This window comes from Gopherus flavomarginatus, chromosome 8 (genome assembly GCF_025201925.1).
Source record: "Gopherus flavomarginatus isolate rGopFla2 chromosome 8, rGopFla2.mat.asm, whole genome shotgun sequence".
NCBI classification, from domain to species: Eukaryota; Metazoa; Chordata; order Testudines; family Testudinidae; genus Gopherus; species Gopherus flavomarginatus.
The window spans coordinates 89,907,945-89,930,330 of record NC_066624.1 but is presented as its reverse complement, the minus strand read 5'-3'; the positions used below and the strand labels follow the sequence as shown (position 1 = coordinate 89,930,330).

The 22,386-nt window shown below is 40.2% G+C and overlaps 2 protein-coding genes across 2 annotated transcripts in view; both read right to left on the bottom strand.

Annotated features, from left to right (window-relative positions):
- KCNAB1 (potassium voltage-gated channel subfamily A regulatory beta subunit 1) overlaps positions 1–22,386 on the bottom strand; it is a 300,021-nt gene that overhangs the window by 260,799 nt on the left and 16,836 nt on the right. The window lies entirely within an intron of this gene.
- LOC127056207 (vomeronasal type-2 receptor 1-like) lies at positions 3,609–21,838 on the bottom strand. Its single transcript, XM_050963723.1, is given in 10 exon segments — positions 3,609–5,721; positions 5,723–6,672; positions 7,828–7,951; positions 8,941–8,996; positions 8,999–9,164; positions 11,924–12,672; positions 12,675–12,789; positions 13,744–13,950; positions 13,953–14,106; positions 21,606–21,838. Coding segments are annotated over 10 exon segments (2,802 nt in total). The 3' UTR covers positions 3,609–5,673.

Genomic DNA, 22,386 nt, shown 5'->3' with positions numbered 1-22,386 from the left:
ATGCTTCTCTTTGGAGACTTTTTAAATTGTTGACAGTCACTGTTATGAGGATATTCAAAACAGGAAAAAGTTTACTTAAAATTCTCTATAGAGACAGTAATAACTGTTAATAAGGAATAATGTAGTAGCATGGTTATTTTACTGGATCTGTGTGCAGTGTACCAGCTGGCAGGATCACTAAAAGCTAAATGCCAACCAAAGTGAATGTTCCAATTTTTGACGGGGCCAAACAATGCCCTAACTTACCTATTACATTCCAAGATATGTCTTCCTGAATTATCTTTGCTGAAATACATAGTCTCCTCTTTGCAAGATCCTTTTTAAGAACTCAGGAGACAAATGTCATGAGAACATTTAGTGGATGTCTGTGGAGTTAGAACTGCTCTGTGACTGCCTAATATAATAAGTCTTGTATTGAAGTATTGAACTTCAGCATAAACTTGAAAAGTCACTGAACCATTCTGGTGTATGTGCCCTGAGAATACCCACAGCAACAGATTACCACACTGAAGTCTGCTGTCAATTGCCAAGGTTCCACTGAGACTCGGGGACAAGTGTTGGACTTCTGGGTGTACTGAAACAGAACTCTGCACCTGGAAACTATATAGTGTGTCAGAAGTGCTATTAAGCTTCTTCACAATATACAGTACATATAGTTGAAACAGATATTATGCAACAGGCTCTGCCAGGCTTAATTTTCTACATGAAAATAAACTTTATTTCTTTTTACCTTTCCCTTTTTTAATGCAGTAAAATGGGTAGATTTCAACACATTATGGTGAAATTTTCAAATGTATGCACATATATTGGCCCTATATTTACTGCACACACACAAAAATACACATGCAACATATATCTGTGCTTACTGTGCATGCATTATGCAGGTGAAATTGTGGCCTTGTCCCCCTGATTGCAAGTTGAATCTAAGACAGATAATTCTCTGTACTCCCTGTTAATCTCTCTCACAATAAATACAAGCGGAAGCTGAAGTCATCACACTTTACTGTTCTTGAAGGGGTTTTTGGTTTTTTGTATTTTTGATGCACAGAAGCAATCCTCACACACAACTATCTTGTCCATTAAACAAAACTATGTGAAGATGGGATATTTTTTGTCACACAGGTGTCCCTCATGTGAAGTCCAGCTAACCTCCCTTCCCCAATAACAGCTGCATGTCTCCACCCCCCAACAAGCCCATAGCTAGCCACTTCTATGGGATGTTCCTTTTGGAAGTTAGAGTTCAAATAACTCTATTCTTCAAGCAAACCTGCAAGGTTTTCTCCACTTCCCACTTTTGCAAATCAAACAGCAGAGTTCAGCTTGTAACCGGATCCCATCAGGGTTCACGAAGCTCTGCCTGTCTTCTCAAACAGTGCAACCAAACCAACACTGAATATGACGTCACATTGTGGGGGAAAGTGATTCAGCCAATGATTAAAGATACTGAAGTCACTTGGAGGAGGCCATGATAAAAAATATCCACAGAATAAACTGTGATAGCCACACTGACTGTCCATAGTCCATTCTAGTAGCGGGTATGGAGGTGTCAAAAGCTGCATAAGAGTCTGAGACACAGATGTTCGATGTGGCTTATCAGTCTATCAGCATTGCATAAACAAAATCAACAAAACCTTAATGCACAGGATATGATGCTGACTTGTTATGGCTTATTTATTTCCATTGAGGTATCTTGGCCCCAGTGCTATGATATGCAAGTGTCATAACATTTTTTCCCAGATCTGGACCTTAGCGTCCAAAATATGGGTGTTAGCATGAAAACCTTCAAGCTTAGTTATCAGCTTGGACCTGATAACGCTGCCACCAGCCAGGGATTTATACAGTGCCTAGCTCACTGTGGTCTCCCCAAAACCTTCCCTGGGGGACCCCCAGACTCAGATGCCTTGAGTCTTACAACAAAGGGAAATAACCCCCTCCCCTTGTTTCCTGGTTACTTCCTCCCAGGCTCCCCTCCCTGGACGACCCTAGGAGATTCCCTGCTTCCAATCCTGGAAACACAAGTACCAAGAGAGCTAATCTCTCTTCCCCCTTACCCAGAGGGTATGCAAAGTCAGGCTTAGTAAATCTAACACAAAGAGATTTTCCCCCTGACTTCTTCCTCCCACCAATTCCCTGGTGAGCTGCAGACTCAGTTCCCTGGAGTCCCCACTAAAGAAAAACTCCAACAGGTCTTAAAAAGAAAGCTTTATAAAAAGAAAGAAAAATACATTAAAAATAGTCTCTGTATAAGGTGAAAATATACAGGGTCAATTGCTTAAGAAAAAAAAGTGAATAAACAGCCTTATCCAAAAAGAATACAATTCAAAACACTCCAGCAACTACACACATGTAAATACAAAAAAAAACAATATAAACCTATTGTCTTACTATCTTTGTACTTACAACTTGGAAACAGAAGATTAGAAAGCTAGAGATAGAGAAATCACTCTCAGAGCCGAGAGGGCACAGACACAAGACAAAGAACTCACAGCCCAAAACTTCCCTCCACCCAGATTTGAAAAAGTCTTGTTTCCTGATTGGTCCTCTGGTCAGGTGTTTCAGGTTACTCCTTTCCAGGTGAAAGAGACATTAACCCTTAGCTATCTGTTTATGACAGCAAGTAGCCTGGGTTCATCAGGTGATATGATACTGTATATCACAGGCATTATTAAATCATTGGTGATACTATCTCTTAATATGAGAAATGTCATATCAGTTGGTATCACCGTGTTTGTATTTAATTTATCACTAATGCATTGAGGGCACAACCTTGTATCCATTACTAATACCTTGAGGTCACTAGGAGTTAACAGAAGTCCAGAACTGAGAACATAAGTTGACCTTAACTCTTCCCTATATTATGTTCCTTGTCGCTTTCACTGAAATAAAGTAGCAAAATCTTTGTCTAAGTTGTATGATGAGGTCACATTTTCAGTAAGGTAGCAAAGAGTCTAACGCTTATGATCTGGTTACACTGATTGACTATACTTTCAGTGCTCATAAATAATAACTGTTTAAAATTATTTTTTTTTTATTAAGGGAAAATGTGAATAAAATATTTTATGTATAAAACGTATTGGTCTTTCCCAGAGACATAGCCTTATATATTGTCAGGAGGAGGCTGCCTGGCTGGTACCTATAGTCCTAAGAAAAAAGGAAGGACCAAAATCTATGTTTTTACAATATTTGTGACTTGGGGGAGGAATTGGTCTTCAGTGTGTTGGCTAGATGGCTTTGCAAGCTCTCTGAGTAGAACAGTGTGTCTGTGTTTACAGAAAACAGCAATTACCACAGCACTGCAAGTGACATCACAGCATAGTCTAATGGGCATAAAGGTGTTTTTAATTCCTCACATCTTCCACAGTTCACTGAGATTATTTGACAAAAGGACAACATGTAACCTTAAAGGAAAGAAAGGAGGAAGCCTAAACATGTTTTCCTGTGGTGAGGGGTAGGCATGTTGATCAGAGGACAGATTTTAGCACATAATCACATGGTTATAATCACAAAGTACAATAATAGATGCATGACAAAAGGCATATTTTAGAGTAAGTTGCTCAAATACGAGGGTAATGGGCACAGTATAAAAAGCTAGACAGACAAGCAGACAGATTAGGCTAATAGTAGTTCTGTTTATTGGCTTGGTGTATTGAGAACAGGTTTTATTTCAAGCTATCTTGACAAGTTGCACAGATTCCAAAGTCACATATCCTCTATCTGGAGGTATAATTGCTATTTAGAGACTCCTTTCTTTATTGCTGAAAAATGTAAAAATATATACACTAGTTAACATTTTGATATGACATGCTAGAAAACACTGCATGCATTTCCCTGCTGTTTTAACAAGTGCTAAACCCAGAACTGGAAATATATGTAGATGGAGAAGTTTAAAAACAGTGTAAGTCTTGAGGTTTATGCTCCATTAGAAATGCAGAAAAGTTCAATATTTATCCAAGCAACTAGGAGGACTAAAATCAACTAAAAAAGAAATATTACTTTCAAGCTTCTACAAAAAATTTACAAACCACAAAGAGCAATACTTAACTATAGATTATATTTATTATAAAATACTACAAGTCTACTTTTTATGCAGATAGTTAAATGGAATTATACAAGTTTGACTGATACGTTTAATTTTTTTAACTTAAAATTTATTTTCTGTAGTTATTGTAAAGCAATCTCATATCACAATTACAAACTGCTGCTGCTAGTAGCCCTTTCATTCTCTGGCAGCTGAGACACAGATCCGCTGGGAAACATAAAGTTGTGTGGAGGGAATCGTCCTATCAGTTTACATCTCTTTTCCTGTCTCAAAAATTAAATTAGATGGAAAACAAACCCTACACGGCTGGAAAAAGCCAGATTAGGGAAAAGTGCAAATCCCTTGAATGCAGCAGAGGAACAGAAGGCCATTGGGCTGCTGATGCTGGAAGACAAGTAAAGAAGAGGGAGGAGCCTGTTAGGGGAAGGGAAGGAACTTTGGTAGGGGAATCCAAGTGAGTTTTGTTAGTTTCTAAATTGAACTGATAAAGCTCAGCATGTTTGCACAGATTTATCTGACCCTTTGGTATATTTTTTAAATGAAGCCAAAATTTAATATCAATTTTGATTGTCCCAAACCTGTGTAAACCAAATCTATACGTAGCATTGCCGGGTGTCTGGTTTTCAACCAGAAACCCTGGTCAAAAAGGGATGCTGGCAGCTCTGGTGACCGGGTCATTAAAAGTCCAGTTGGTGCAGGGCTGGCAGGCTCCCTACCCAGCTCTGTGTGGCTCCCAGGAAGCAGCTGGCATGTCCCTCCAGCTCCTAGGCATAAAGGTGAACATGGGGGCTCCATGCACTGCCCCCACCCCGAGTGCTGGCTCCACAGTTCCCATTGCCCAGGAACCACGGCCAATGAGAGCTACAGGAGTGGCACCTGTGGGTGGGGGAAGTGCATGGAGCTGGAGAGACATGTAGCCACTTCCTGGGAGCCACCTGAGGTAAGTGCCACCTGGAGCCTTCACCCCGAACGCCCTCCCACATCCCAATTCCCTGCCCCAGCCCTGAGCCCCCTCCTGCACCCCAAACCCCTCATTCCCAGCATTACCCCAGAGCCCTCACCCCCAGCTAGAGCCCTCACCCCCCTTACACCCCAACCCCCTGCCCCAACCCGGTGAAAATGAGTGAGTGAGCGAGGATGGGGGAGAGCGAGTCACAGAGGGAGGTGGGGTGAAGTGAACAGTTGCGGGACCTCAGAGAAGGGGTGGGGCCATAGTGTTCAGTTTTTTGCCCTTAGAAAGTTGGCAAGCATACCTAAAGGTAACATTTGCTGAAACACATAGTCAGAGCGAGTAGGTTTCACACAGCCCTAAGGCCAAACATTTAATATCCCCCAAGAACATATGCTTCTCTCATTCCATCTCTCTCACCCCCCACACACCCCTATTTATTTATCAGAAAAGCAAAAATCCAACCATAAAATCTCCCCAGTGATGACCTGCATTATTTTCTCAGCACATGTAATATGGTGTGAATTTGGTTGTGTCATCGAGAACCAGAATCCATAACTTCCACCGGAAATAATGGCAATCTGATGATACATGAGAATCCACTGGAGTTGTCTGTCAGTACTGAGGAAGATAAAGCACATCATCACAGTAAATGCTGAAGAGCAAGGACTAAAAAAACCTACTACTACTCATCAAGTACCATTGTGGAGAGGGCACTGTTTGTAACCTCACTGGGTGCATGAGGTTGAGGTGGATGGAGCACTCTTGTCATTAGTGGTGGCTTTGCCCGAGATTATTTCCTCTGTATTCCTTTCTGGCTTCAATAAAATAATGTAACATTTTGGCAGAAATATGCAACCAAGCAAATCAAAGCTTGAGGCCAAAATTGCAAATATCTCAACAACTACTTTGAATTTCCCTCTTGTGCTTAAGTAGGCTGGAACAAAAGAAATCCAGACTATGAAGAATACCAGCATTCCAAAAGTGATGAATTTTGCTTCATTGAAATTATCTGGTAACTTGTGAGCTTTGAAGGCAGTGATGAAGCATAATACAGCAAGAAATACATCAAACCCAAACATAGTACATAAAAATTCTATGGAACCTTCATTACACTCAAGAATTATCTTTACATTTTGGAATTCCATATTTGTGTACAAATATGGAGGTATACATGTGAGATAGGCCTTGCAAATACACACCTCAATTATCACAGAAATTAGCACAAGAAGTTTTTGATGAAGAGCTTGCATGGATATATGGTCATGCTTCTCTGCAGCCTTCAGGTTGCTACCTCTATATGTTAACAGGAATGCAATCGTTTTTCCCAGTATACAGGACAAGCAAAGAGAAAACCCCAGGGCAAGAGTCACTTGGTGGATCTGACATGACCATTCTTCTGGTTTACCAACAAAGAAGAAGGAAGTTAACAAAGTAATGACAAGAGATAGCTGAATGAGAAAGCTCAGCCCTCGGTCATTGGCTTTCACAAGAGCAGTGTCCCTGTGCATCCTATAAACAATGGTCACAGAAAGGACAATACAAGCTCCAAATAGAGAGAGAGCTACCAGTGTGGTCCCTAAAGCTTCATCATAAGCCAGAAACTCCACCTCCTTTAGCACACATTCATTCTTCAGTGTATTGGACCAGTAATCATCAGGACATGGAAAGCATTCTCTTGCATCTGTTAAATACATAAAATATTTTTTTAATTGATTTAGGCATGGACTGTTAAATGGATCTGTTTGAAAAAGACTCTCATTACCAAGTTTGCTACAGATGTGTCTTTTCTGGGGAGAGGGAGGATACAAAATAAAGCTTTTTCCAGTCTGGTGAAGCACAGAAGTTAACCACTAAGAAGTTTGGGCAGATGGATTCCACTAGCTAATGGAATCTCACCACACTTAATTGGGATAGCTGCTGGGGATAAAATTTAGCCAATGCATTTCATTAATTGAAAATAGCTGGTATAATGCATGCTATGTCATTTAAATAGCATTCTTCATGTTTGACATGTTCCTAATAGTGGAAGGATTGTAGAGGGTTCAGAGAAGTTCCATGAGACTGATAAAATTATTGGTAAACATACTTTACAGTGAAAGACTCAAGAAGCTCAATCTCTTTAGCTACTCAAAGAGAAGGTTAAGGGTGATTTGATCACACTCTAAGTACCTACATGGGGATCAGGAATTTGGTAACTGGGTTCTTCAGTGTAGCAGACAAAGATATAACAAGATCCGATGGCTAGAAGTTGAAGCTAAAGAAATTCAGACTCAAAATAGGGCGCAAATTTTTAACAGTGAAGATAATTAACCATTGCAACGACTTACCAAGGGTTGTGGTAGATTCTCCATCACTGGCAGTTTTTAAACCAGACTGAATGTTTTTCTAAAAGATTACTCTAGTTCAACCAGGAATTAATTCAGAGGTCCTATGGCCTAGGAGATCAGACTAGCTGATCAAAATGGTCACTTCTGGCTCTATAATCTATGAATTAACAGCTGATATTTAAAATAGAGTTGGCTGGGAAACTGAATTTCAGTTTTGTGGAAAATTTTGAGTTTTCAGAAATATTTTCATACTGAATTGGAGTGTTTAGGTATAAGTACCTCAATACAATGGTGAATGGGTGTTCTAGAAATACCATAGACAGAGGGAGATTTATGAAGCCCTGAGTTTGCCTGTTACAAAAATTCTACTGTATCTGAAAGAACTCTGGTCATTCTAATTTTATCTCATATAGATCTGAATGATTCAGGCCTTTACTATTATATTATCTGGATGAAATCCATGATATGTCTATACCTATTTATTCTTACATGAGGCTTTTGTGCTGTACCTGTTTCATTACTTATCTCTCCATCTGCACATGGAATACAGACAAAACAGCATACAGGCATCCCATGTCGGATCCCCTTTCTAGTACCAGGTTGGCAATTTTCAGTACACACAGAACGCAGAGGCTAAAAGGAACAGAATACAATGTCAAATCTATTTCTTCTACAGAGAAATGCATTAGGTATATAAATATGTAGCTAAAAATGGACCATTCCCAAATTGCAAGCCTGGGCTCCCCAAAAAGTTCATTTATTACAGTCTATGCTGGAACCTTATCACCATTTTTCCACCCCTAAAACTTAAGAGCTCGGCTTTGTGCTCCAGATTAAATGTATTATTTGTTATTTTTCCACCAGATGTGCCAGCCAGATTAAACTACAGCAGTGTGTATTAAATAATTAATGTGCTGCTGGAACATTAAAAATGAAACAACAACAAAATAGGGAGAGGAAGCAAACGTCACCCAAAGAGTAAAAGAATACATTTTTATAAAGAAGAAACAGATTGTATTTTAAATGAAAATAATATCCTGTACAAAAACCTCTACAGCTCTGTACACAACCAGACAGGCTGGTTTCTAAATAAGGTTGGTTTCTAAACAAAGATATAATGTATGTATTTGAACAAACAGATATATTTGTGTATTAAATATGTGACTTCAAACATATTAAAAAATGTTCAAAAAAGCTTTTTAAGGGGACAAAACCTGCACTCCTTACTCAGGCAACACTCCCATTAAGTCAGTGAGTAAGGACTTCATGATATAGCCAACACCAAGTAATCACAGGCTAGTCTGCACTGTCTTTTATTAATCATTATTATATTATTATTAATAATAATTTCTATCTCAGCAGTGCCTACTGACCATAATTAGGGATAAGAGCCCCATTGGTACCCATCCTCTGTGCATACAACAGAAATTACAATCCCTGCCTCAGAGATTTTACAATCTAGTATTTTGACTATACAGAGCAATTAAATAAACAGACAAATAGAGGTAGGGAAATGACTAGGAGGTGGGATAACAGCAGGCAAAGTAACAGTTAAAAAAAAAAATTTGCAATACACCAGTCTCAGTAGTCACAGAGAACATTAAGAAGCAAAGATTACTAACGTTTAAGGTTGGAATGTTCCAGAATATGGAGTCATTATATATCTTCATCTCATGCCCATCTTTGTATCATTATAGATTCCAATCTTCACAAAGAAGATTTCTCCAGTCTCATTCAACTGCCAGTTTATAATGTCATACGGCGCAGACACATCTCCATTGTCATCTATCTTTACTAGCTCATTGTCAAAGGTTGTAAATTTAACATTCTTCAGATAGTACATTAACTATAAAACAGGGAAAGTGACTGTCAAATTAATTTACAGAGTTATGTACACTAGTTACATAGCTGGGAAGGATCTGAAGTAGGACATGGACCTGTCATGTCTAGAATTGCCTCAAAGATTTAAAAAACTTAAAAATAAGTTTTAAAATATATGTACATATAATCTTGGGCCAGATAAGTGGTCAAGTAATCCCTCCCATGGGAAAAAAAGCATGACTAATGAAAAATCCCCTTCTGTGTCCCCAAAAGGATGGGCTGCTTGCTGCTTATTATGCTACCAAACTGAATCATATTCCTTTTAACTCATTAAATTCTATGTAGTAAAACTTCTGTGTAATTCTGCTCAGGTCTATTGATACTACTTGATTTTACCACCTCAGATGGAAGTTCATTTCACCTACAGCATTCACCACTCTCTGTGTAAAATAATGGCCTCAAGTTCCTCTGACATATATTGGGGCAGATCCTCATCTACTGTAAATTATCCTAAACCCACTAATTTAAATGGGCCTGTGACAAATTTACATAGCTAAGGATCTGCTTCATTCCCTCTTAACATGAACATGTTGTGACATTGCACCCATAATGCTTTATGGAAATATGCTTATGAATGTATATATGATATAACTGGAATATGTTTTATGCTACATATGCCATGCAAAGGTTATTATCTACTGAATATATTCATCCTATTTGTATGCATGTATCATTTTTGTATTCGAAGTTATGAATATTGGCTGTGTACTTGTTTGATTTTAAGTAGCCTTAGTAAGGCATTTGGTCAGCTTCTTAAAAAAGGAATTTGCAAGTTAAGTGCCCAATCAAGAAACACTTAACAGACATAGGAAACTTTGAAGACTCCAATCCAAATAAGAAGTCTACCTGGGGACGTTCAAGCTAGCATGTAAGCAATGGCTGCCACTTGTAAGGAACTGAGTCATGCATGGACATGTGACTTGCCCATGTGACTCCAAAACTCCATCTTGGAGCTGGATTCTGCAAAGGAGAGAGGAGGGGGTCTCCATCCACAAGAGAAAGTCTATTTAAGCCTCTAGGAGACACCTCCATTTTGTCTTCAGCTGGCTCAAGAGATAGTCTCTCCACTCCAAAGGATACCTGAAAGAAACTGGAACAAAGGACAGTAACCACAGGGGTGTGAGTGATTGCTGGACCCAGACTAGAAGGAGGCTAGTCTGTAAAAGAAGCTTACTGGAACATCTCTGAAGGTGAGATTTCATCTGTAATCAATTTCTTACTGCATTAGATTTAGACTTGTATGTTTTATTTTATTTTGCTGGGTAATTCACTTTGTTCTGTCTGTTATTACTTGGAAACACTTAAATGCTACCTTTTGTATTTAATAAAATCACTTTTTACTTATTAATTAACTCAGAGTATGTATTAACACCTGTGGGGGGGGGGAGGGAAACAACTGTGCATAACTCTCTATCAATGTTATAGAGGGCTAACAATTTATGAGTTTATCCTGTATAAAGCTTTATACAGGGTAAAACGGATTTATTTGGGGTTTGGACCCCACTGGGAGCTGGGCATCTGAGTGTTCGGGACAGGAACACTTCTTAAGCTGTTTTCAGTTAGGCCTGCAACTTTTGGGGGATGTTGTTCAGACCTGGATCTGGGTGTGTAGCAAGCTAGCGTGTCTAGCTCAAACCAGGCAGGGCACTGAAGTCCCAAGCTGCCAGGGAAAGCAGGCTCAGAGGTAGTCCCAGCACATCAGTTGGCAGTTTCCAAGGGATTTTCTGTGATCCAACCCATCACATATGTACCTTCCATGTCTGGTGTGTCCAAGTGATAACACTGTACCAATTTCTGCCACCTTTACTCATGCTGGGTAGAACTTTACTCCTCAAATAGTCCCCATGAAATCAGTGAGGCTACTTGTGGAGCAAGGTGCTACTCAGTGTAAGAGTATCAGACTTTGACCTAGAGTAGTTATCTTTCACATCATTTACAAAACCCAAGAACTTGAAAGCAAGGAAAAGACATCACAACATGTGCACTGACAACATAATAAACACAGTCTCAGCTAACGACGATCTTATGTTCAAAGGGCCTGATTCTGATTTCACACCAGCGTAACTCCATTCTGATATCTACTTATAGCCTATCATGGGGACCAATATTGTCTCATTGTTTCATTGTACTCCCCTATCAATCTGTCTGTATCCATTGAGTTTTTGTCTGACCCATGACTGTAAGCTTTTTAGGGAAGGGACTATCTTTTTGTTCTATGTTTGTACAGCACCTTGCACAACAGGATCCTGCTCCATGACTGAGGTTCCTGGTCCTATGGTAATACAAATAATAGTATCTGAGCACCTCACATCATCCCTGTGGGATAGGGAAGTGCTACTATTAACTCATATATAGACTGACTAGCCCAAGGCCATACAGGAAGTCTATGGTTGGGCAAGGAACTGAAGCCAGGTCTCCTGACTCTTAGGGTAGAGGTCCTAACCACAATACCATCCTTCCACCTGGTTTACACAGGTGTAAGCAAAATCTGAATCAGGCTCATTTAGTGCAAATCATAACTCGTCACTTGATTTCAGCATATGTTTCAAATTTACCTATTACTCATTTTATTATTTAATTTTTCTGGTATTAATATTGAATTTATTATCTTTATAGATATACTTTTAAAAATTAAAAGAAAGTTAAATGCAATTGCAGGCACCACATTAAAATTATTTCTTTAATTCATTATGTAAAATTATGATAGGGAAAAGCAATGCTTACCGGCCAGGGCTCAAAATCATATATAATTGCACAGGAATTTTTTGGAAATGGTCCACTTCCTTCTACACAGGTGTCTAAATTGTTAAGGGCATGGGCCACAGTGAACACAGCTTTATAGACTTTATATGTTGTTCTGAACTCTGAAACATCCAGGTAGGTATTTTTTATGTCCTCCAGTTTCTCCTTTCCAAAACAGAGCTGATCAGAAACAGGATGTACTCCACTCTCTCGACCTGTTACATTTATTCTAAAATCTGTATTATAAGGTACTCTGCTGTTAGGCCAAGTGCAATTGAAAGCAGTCTGCCAGAACTCAATAGTCAAGTCATCACTAGCATCATTATCTGGATGCAAATCAAGCAGAAAGTCTTTTAATCCTGGTATGTCACCTCTCCATAGCACAAAACCAATGGTCCCACCAAGGAATGAAAAATATTCAGGTTTAGCAATTAGTGCTGATGTAACCCAGGCCTCACTTGCAATCCAGGTTTTGCCAGTAATGTTACTGGGTGCAATTTCTTCCATTAAGGGACTGAGGTCAATATCAGAGGAATACATTACAGTGATATTTGCTGTGGATTCTTTTATAGCTTCCACAACTGCTAGTATTGTTTCCCTGGAAAATATTTTTGGAATGGTATCAGAGAAAGCAATGCAGATTCCAGATTTCTCTACATGTTGTTTAAAATACTTGATTCCGTATTTTCCATAGTCATCATCTGCTGCTATTGTTCCTATCCACACCCAAAATGTTGAACAAGTTCTGCCATAGCCAGTGATTGATGGTTATCATTCGGTATAGTGCGCAGAAGGGAAGGGAACTGGTATTTGTCAGAAAGAACAGAGCAGAAAGAGGCATAACCAACCTACAAAAAAAAAAGTATTGAGGCAGGGATTACTGGTCCAGTTGTTGCTTTGTTTTTAATTTTCTTCTATTTATCTATCTTTGGTATTTATAGGGCAACGTTCACCAAAGCCAGGGCCCAGTGTATAATGTGACTATGCAGCCGCAAACTGCTGCATCATTAGAGATTATTTTTATGTTGCTGTGTATGTGTATTCCAGAACCTAAATTTTCATTTCAAATAAAACTAAATAACAAGCCTTTATGGTTATGGTGAAAGATTTCAAAAGGTAAACCAAGTGTAAACCAATGCAATACAGACAGCTTGAAACAATAGCACTGAGAGAACTCAACTGGGTGTGCACTCTGAAGCCTAGCAAGGACAATGTAATTATCAGGAGCCAGGGATCACCAGCACTCAGAGAAGCCTTGGTCACACCACTCTTTGCCCAGCCATGGTCCCTGCACTGTCTGCTGGGAAGGAAACAATGTATGAGCTACTGGGTGGCTTTGAGCCAGCCAAGGATTCCTCTACCCAACAGTGGTCCTCCAGTGGCCAGTTAAGCCTGTGGCGTAGCCAGTAAAATGGTGGAAAGTTCTTAACAATATGTGTTAGACCATTCAAAGCGAAGACCATTCAAGGTGTTGACTGGCCACTTCACCTTGAATGGTGTCTTAACTCAGAGAGACAAGTTGGATGAGGTAATAACTTCTCTATTGGACAACTTCCATTGGTGAAGAGACAAGCTTTTTAGTTTACACAGAGCTCTTCTTCAGGTCTGGGAAATTCCACCTTGTGTTTAACTGTGACACTCTGAGCACCTTTCCCAGACCTGAAAAAGAGCTCTGTGTAGCTCGAAAGCTTGTCTAATTCATCAGCAGAAGCTGATCCAATAACAGATATTTCCTCACCCACTTTGTCTCTCAAAAATTGCTCATTATATTTAGATTTTAAACAAATACAACCTTCAGTTACCTCAGGGAAATAATAGAGCCCTACGATTCTTGAAGAAGCAATAGTCAATGTTGATCCACCAGCTCCAATGATGGCTACAAGAGGTGCACCTGCACTGCATCTGAAGTTGGGCATTGTTTCATTCTGTCCAGTCAAGTATGCCAAAGTCCCTTCAACAGTTTTGGATGTTGTAAAGCAGGTATCATAGATGTGATAACCCAGTGTGTTATATTTGGTAGAATATCTAGCCTATTGTTCACCTTTTGGATGGCATGTATCACAGCTCTGGCCCAACGGAAACCTCGGGAAGTTAAACCTGCAAAGACGAAGTATATGTCAGTGCTGAATACATTTGCCAAAAGCACTTCACATGGAAAGCACTTCCTGTGTCATTCCTAAAAGGAAAGCAACGCGTTTTGTGAGTGCATGGTTTTCCCTGAAAATTAATGGGGTTTGTTGAAATCTAATCCTGTAAGAGTTGATCTGATTGGAGAATGTTCAGAAACTTCCAAGAAGGCACTCAGCACCTCCCAGGATCGGCTCCAAAATGAATAGTAAGTGAAATATCATGGAGGGTCTAATCCTGCAGCCCTTACTCATGAATAGTCTCATTCTCTTCGTTATCTTATTTCAATCACTGACCATTCACCTGAGTAATGACTACAGGATCAGGTCCTTATTTTGTAGTCACTCCATTATCCTCAGCGAGAAACTGGCTGAGAACCAGCCACTTTTTTTTTTTTGATAAGTCATTTTCCAGTGACACTTTGTTCTCACCCACCTCATCTTATATTAAGAACACCTCGACAAAAGCCTGTCATTAGTATCAGACCAGCAGTGGAGTACCTCCCAAGAATCCCAGTAGATGATTTCTTTCAAGTAGAGAAACATAGGAGTTCACAATGTAAACAGAAGCAAAGTTGACATTGCCTTTATTCTTCACAGCTATCTCCCATGGACATGTGCCTTTACCTACATCTCCTCAGTAGCTTAGCGTGAGCTCTGTGCAAACTTATAAATTATTAATTTTGTCTCTCTCTTACTTTCAGCCTTTGAAATTATGATTTATTCAGAACTGAGTGTAAATCCATGCTCCACTCAAAGCCCTACTGTTCTGCTTTGCTATCATTTGAGCAAACCCAGAGAGAAAATGCTTTCATATTGCACCTTATGAGTCTTTCAAGACACCAAAACAAAAAGAAGCAATCACTGCTGTTGGTTGCATGAGAGTCAAAAGTACTTTTCTTACATTGTAAATATTTTAATAAATAGTTTAAGGGGGGAAAGATCACCATGATTAGAAACAATTGTACTTGTCTGATTTCTATATAACATGTGATTCTGAGATTTAAAACCAACTTCTACTCTCTCCACACTAACAGACTGCACGTGCTACAAACCGCGCATAAGGAAAATATTGACTCAGTGATGAGCTTGGAGGTAATAAGCCACCAAATAATCCACTTCAATGTGACTCTTCTAAAGTGGCTTTGATCTGTAGGCAGTAAAGGAAAGTTTTGTTCCTATTCTGAAGAAAGCTGATGTGCTTATGTATTGGTGCAATGGTGCCCAGATATAGACAAACACCCTAGAAGATTCAATAAAGATAATAATTTGTAAAAGTCCTGCCTATGGAAAGCAGAACCAAAATAGAGAAGCTGCAATGTTTCATCACTGAGGTTTCAATATGAACCAATATACTCCTCCAATATTACAACTAATTAATTAACTAAACCTGCCCTTTCCCTCTGAGTTTTGTCTTGAGATTCAATAAGAAACTCAGAGATTATGAAACCATGTACACCAATCCCCTGGAAATGTTCTGGGAAAGTCACACGAATTCAAACCTAGGAGTGTTTGCCTAGGCTTCAAGTCTTTCCTCTCTTTAAGCTTTTATCTGTTAGAGATGGAGCACCAGTTGCCACAATCACATCCATGCAATCCATTCTAATGGAGTCACGGTCCAAACTGTGCCTGGAACTAGCACTCTGAGTTAAAACCTACACTAGATGTTGGTGATTCCTGGGAAACAGAAACAGAAGCCAGGATGTCACCAAGAAAATCTAGCAGAAGCATTACAGCCCCTGCTGCTTTTATTGGACTTCAGGAAGCAGTAGCAGCAGCAGACCTGCTCTTTGTGACATGTTCAGCTGACATGGCCAAGATGTGCCCATGACTGGACAACAATCCTGATGGGCCCACTGGTGATGGGATTTGTATTTCCAAGAAGGAAGGATAGGTCGATCGATCCCAGGATAAATTTACACTCAAACAAAACTCCACTAACACAACAAATCACTATCAGAAAATATTTTATATATTTGTTTCTTACCCGTTCTATCTCTTTCCATCTTCCAGCCTTGTGCCAAGCATGGCACAACCAGACCAGAGACTGTGGCCCATGAATTTTATTCACTTGTCATAAATATGCAGTGCCTTTCCAGAGAATCAGGACTGATCCTGCCAGCGACTGAGTGCCTTCCACTTCTGTTGGACTCCAATGCCAGTGGAGGGCCCTCTGCACTTTAAAAGATAAGGCCCTCAGCAGATTAGTCAGATTGCTTGAATTTTCTCTCAGCCTTTCTGACCAGGCTATAATTAGAATGATTAGAAGCTGTCATCATGAAACATGAAATCTGTTTAGATTTAGCTTTCCTTGAAAACTCAAGCCAGACTGGTTGGAAAATTTACAAAGATCTACAAATGTTTCAGAGATGCTCAGATCTGGGCACTTTGGTTCAAACCATTTTTTAGTGCAAACCAGTGCTTAATTTGTGCCAGGGCACCTCTAGGCTTGGCAGTTCATAGTCCCAGCACCTCTGGGCTTGCTGCATCAGTTATGAATGAAAAAATTGCTTGAGGTCCAGCACCTAATTGCTTGAGCTCCAGCACCTCTTTCATTACTGTCAAGGCTGATTCCCCACTCTGGCACTTTGAGTGCAGAAGGCGGGGGCCCACAAGGATTTTAAAAATTAATACTGGCTACTCCAGGCTGGTATTAAACTCCCACGGTCACAGCTTCTCTCTGACCTTGGATGAGTTGATGCTGCCACCATCCAAGTGCAAAAAAACTCTTTTTAGAGAACCCAGAAGCTGCACTTGGGAATTCCTTCCTGTGGGGTATCCTCAAGCCCTTTCATGCCCCCCACCCCCAGGGGAAGAGCTGAGAAAGAAAAACAAAGGAAATCAGCTGTTGCCACCAGCTAATTGAACAACATGTGCACAAACCTCTTAGGACACCAAAAATCCAATCCTGTTCTTTAAAAACATAAACTTTATTAAAAACAAAAAAGAAAGAAAATACATTTGAAACTTAGGCTTTTGCTAGATTTAAAAAACCCAATTACAAAAATTAAGTATCAAGATAGCTCTCTTGAGGTTCAGCTTAAAGGTTACAAGCAAAACAAAAGCATCTGGGGTTAGTACAGAGGAGTCCACAAGCCTATAAGAAATAAAACAAAAAACCCTAATTGTGTTTTCCTAGACATTACATAATTGGGGTTTTAGATAAGTAAGGTTGAGGTATGATTTGATGCTTTTTCATACCTGGTTTTAAAGCTTTTTACAGCATAGCTCCAGCCAGTGCCGGCTTTGTGACCCACGAAGCCCAATGGAATACTCGGCAGCGGTCCGGGGCTTCGGCGGCACTTCAGTGGCAGGGAGCCCGCTTCAGGTCTTCTGCAGCACCTAAGGACACACACACATACCCTGCTGCCAAAATGCCACCGAGGACCCCCAGAGCGGATCTCCCACTGCCAAAATGCTGCCGAAGACCCCTGGAGCGAGGGTCCCTTGGGTGGGGGCATGGGACTCTCTTCAGTGTAGGGCCCAATTCCAGGGAATCAATGAAATTGGCATAAAGCTGGCCCTGGTTCCAGCCCTGTCCCCTCTCTCCGGAGAACAACAACAGACAAAGGGATGTTTTTTCCCCCCAATTTTAAAAAGTTCTACCCCTCCCATTGCCTGTTTTGATCAGGTGCCCACTCCCTTTCTTTTACCTATGGGTTTTTTTAACCTTTTACAGGTAAAGCAAGTAAAGAATAGCTACCAACAGGGATTTTGTAGCTACCTGGCTGGCTGGCTGTCCATAAAAGGGAGCTATTTCTCCCCCCACCACCTTCGTTTATCACAATTACAAATTAAGCACTTGTGCAAAACCTTGATGATTGAAACAGGAGGAAACATTTCCAAAGGCCCATGCAAACTGGAGAATTCCGCTTAATGGAAAGTGAATTCTGATGCTGAAAGCCTAAGTTTTTATATCAGTACTTTTGTTCAAAGAACTATATTCATTCAGTTAGGGAATAGAAACCTAACACAAACACGTGTCCTCTGTGCTCAATCCAGACTCACCAACACAGGATACAAAATTCTAATGAAAATTTTAATGAAATGCTCAGATGCAATCTACAGACCTTTTTCATGGTGAACAATTTCAAATAATAAATACACTTGAGAAAAATGGCTGTTCACAGACAATTCACACTGAAAAAGGGGTGAGATTCATCATGTAAACTATACACTATGAATTATTCACCCAGTTTTACTTGCAGCTGGACAATTTGTTCGGAGAAGGAAAAAAATCTAAACAATTCATATACCAATCCTATTTTCATATGATATGCTTCCTCTTCCTCAAAAGCAGCAATAGAAATCCCTAAGGAAACATAAATGAATCTATTGCTATTCCAATCTATGTTGTAGTTACTATAGAGAAGAAGAAAGCATAATTTCTGCTCTGTTTTGCATTCTGTGGGATGTGTGCACAATTGTTTTACAATACATTCAGAAATGTGATATTATTTCCAGCAATACTGCTGCTGTTTTCTACTCAGCAATGCCAGAAGCGTTAACAAATACTTTATTGTGATAGTTACGGGGGATAAAATCCTGAGGGGTGCTAAACCCATGTAACTCACAATTAATTCTTTGGGAGTTGCTGGCACTCAGCATTTCTCAGAATTAGGATTCTTTATTTACCACTACAGAATAATAGAAAACATTTTGCACAAAGTAATCACAGTGGCAGGTTTACAGGGAATTACTCACTAGCAAACTTTAACAAGTATAAAAGTTACATACTTCTACCCCGCTATAACGCAGTTGTGGGGAGCCAAAAATCCCTACCACATTATAGCAGAAACCCCATTATATCGGGATAGGGGTATGTCATAAACAGATAGTTAAGATTTAATGGAACAGAAGTACTTCATATCTCTTTTGCCTGTAAAGGGTTAACAAGATCAGTGAGCCTGGCTGTCACCTGACCAGAGGACCAATCAGGGGACAGGATACTTTCAAATCTTGAAGGAGGGAAGTTTTTATGTGTGCTGTTTAGTTTTTGGTTGTTGTTCACTCTGGGGGCTCAGAGGGACCAGACGTGCAACCAGGTTTCTCTCCAATCTCTCCGATACAGGCTCTTATAAGTTCAGAATAGTGAGTACTAGGTAGATAAAGCGAGTTAGGCTTATGGTTGTTTTCTTTATTTGCAAATGTGTATTTGGCTGGAAGGAGTTCAAATTTGTATTTTGCTGAAAGGATTTTAATTTGTACTTGTATACTTAGGCTGGGAGGGTATTCCCAGTGTCTATAGCTGAAAGACCCTGTAACATATTCCATCTTAAATTTACAAAGATAATTTTTACTATTTTTTCTTTCTTTAATTAAAAGCTTTTCTTGTTTAAGAACCTGATTGGTTTTTTTTATTCTGGTGAGACCCCAGGAGACTAGGTCTGGATCCACCAGGGAATTGGTGGGGAGAAAGGAGGGAATGGGGAGAGAGAGGTTATTTTCTCTCTGTGTTAGGATTACTTTCTCTCTCAGGGAGAGTCTGGGAGGGGGAGAGAGAAGGAGGGGGGAAGGTGGATTTTCCTCTTTGTTTTAAGATTCAAGGAGTTTGAATCACAGGGATCTTCCAGGGTAACCCAGGGAGGGGAAGCCTGGGAGAGGCAATGGTAAGGGAAAGGGTTTACTTTCCTTGTGTTAAGATCCAGAGGGTCTGGGTCTTGGGGGTCCCCGGGCAAGGTTTTGGGGGGACCAGAGTGTACCAGGCACTGGAATTCCTGTTTGGTGACAGCTCTACAAGTACTAAGCTGGTAATTGAGCTTAGAGGAATTCATGCTGGTACCCCATCTTTTGGACGCTAAGGTTCAGAGTGGGGTTTATACCATGACAGGGCAGTAGGGCTCCAGCAGTGATATAAAGACCTCCGGGCTCCAGCCGCTGCGGGGAGCCCCAGGCCCTTTATATTGCCGGTGGAACCCCACTGCCACAGCCCCAGGGTAGCAGCAGCAGGGCTCCAGCAGTGATTTAAAGGGTCCGGGGCTTCCTGCAGCAGCCAGAGGCCCGGACCCTTTAAAGCGCTGCCGGAGCCCCACTGCTACCGCACTATACATGAACCCGTGTTATACTGGGTCACGTTATAGCGGGGTAGAGGTGTATTGTTTAAAAGGACAATGCAATAAAATTAGTGGAACAAAGTATTATTAGCATTTTTCAGGCTTGAGGCTACAAGGATTCTTTTTTATGGCCCATATTCTATTGTCAGTTTTTCTGCAAAATTCCTGCTGACTTAAATGGAAGTTCTGTGCAAGAAACAAGGGTCTATATAGCCTCCAACCAGCATCCATTGAAGCCAGTGGGAAGAAGATTAGGTCCTTGTTCTATATTCAAATAGTATGCAATATGGGTCTGATCCTGAAAAGGGATGCTGACCACCTGTAATCCTTATGGACATCAACGGAAACTTCAGGAACACAGCACCTGCCTGCATGATACTAGCAATAGCAAAGTGTTCTGTGCCATTTTTGTCTCCTTTCAGAATCAACTTTATTGGCTCCTAAGACATACAGAACAAAATGTGGTTAATACATGGTATGCAATTACCTTTATTCATAAACTCACTGCAGTGGTCTTAGTAGAGTCCTCCTGGGCATTTTACAGTACAGATTACCATACAGTTCACTGGATGTAGTGAATAGCCCTGGCTTAAACTGAGTCTTAACCCCCTTAAACATACATAATGATCTCTCTTTGCTGAGAACAGTCTTTCCAGAGCAGCACAAAGACATATCAGTAAAATCTGTGACATTTTAGTATCCCCACAATGTAGACACTATTTCATGGTTACTGGACAACAAAAACAGGTATGATTTTACTCTGTGTTGTAAATGATGAGGCGTTACAGAAGAAATTACACCTTTCTAGTGTATTGGCTAGGGCACAATCCTGCCAGGTGCTAATCTATTCTACCTTATTCCATCAAGTTTTTCATGCTGAAACCACTGCAGTGGTGTTTGAGCACCTAGACTCTGATCCAGCACCACATTTAAGCAGATGCTTAATTTAAAACTCATTTATATTCCCACTTAAATCATTGGGATTAGCTGTGTACATAAAGTTAGGCACCTGTTTAAGTGCTCTGCTGGGTCCAGGCACTATTGAGCATCCCCGGTACCCTCCAGCCAGATGCTGAACATTACAACTGCTGAGAATAATTAATAAATGACACTAGAAAATTCAGGTTTAGCACAAGCATTCTGCTGACTGCATATTGTTGGCTAGACACTGGAGTCAGCTTTACTCACAATATTGAGCAAAATCTTCCATAAAAATGGATGCACTTGCTGTATCTGTCCCTTGTACCCAAAGGAGCCATGTCTAGTCTGTAGGTAGCATTTCTGCCGGGTGTGTATAAAAGAGTTCTTCCTTGGTCAAGCCACTCAGAGCTACCCTTCGACTTCTCTTAAGTGGAATCCACTGTTTGCACATCTTACGAATTCTACCATTTTTATCCAGTAATAAAACACCTGCACTGGCACACACATACACACACTTCATTTATCTGCCAAGCTGCTACCTGCACAGGAGAGGAAATGTCTTACCATTCACATTTTGGTGACACTGGCTCTGAAGTAGTTGGTTCTTTTTCTAGTATAGTCCTGAAGTGAATGGGAAACATTCCTCCTATTATCATCATATGGTTCTCACATTCCACATAGCCATGTAAATCAAATTTTCCTAGCAATCTACATATATCTTCTGCACCTTGAACGACCAGCATACGCAGAAAGAATGAGAACAATCCTAGAAGCAAGTACAACTTCAGGTTGGCCATTTTATTAGGAGCCAATCTGGGGAAATGATTAATGTAAAAAAATATTCAAGCCTTTATGAGGCCCCTGAACATATATTTACGTCTACCAGCCTATGAAAGAATAAGTAAGTTCCCCGGGGACACAGCTACCTAACTGGCATGCCACATCACATATGCAAGGCACTATATAGAGTGAGGGTTATGCTGTTATTTTGAAAAGTATCTAAAATTTGCCCTGTTCCTTAATAACCAAATAAAGTGCTAGAAAGCAAGTTATTTGTACTATTTTGTGTGCTCTCTACTGCTGAAGTGACAGAATTCTGGCTCTGATGTTTCCATAATGAGTTAGGACACCTAGGAATCCTTTTTGGAAGGTATCGGGAAAATGTTTTTTAATTATCTCTTCATAAGTCTTATTCAGGTGAGCTATTACTGAGGTAAGTAGGAAAATTGTGCAGGATCAAGTACTTCCTTTTAATACACATCCCAGAAGGAGACAGACAGGTCTGATCCTATTATGTTTTATACAGACGTGTCTGCTGCAGGCATTAGACACTCAGTAAAACAAG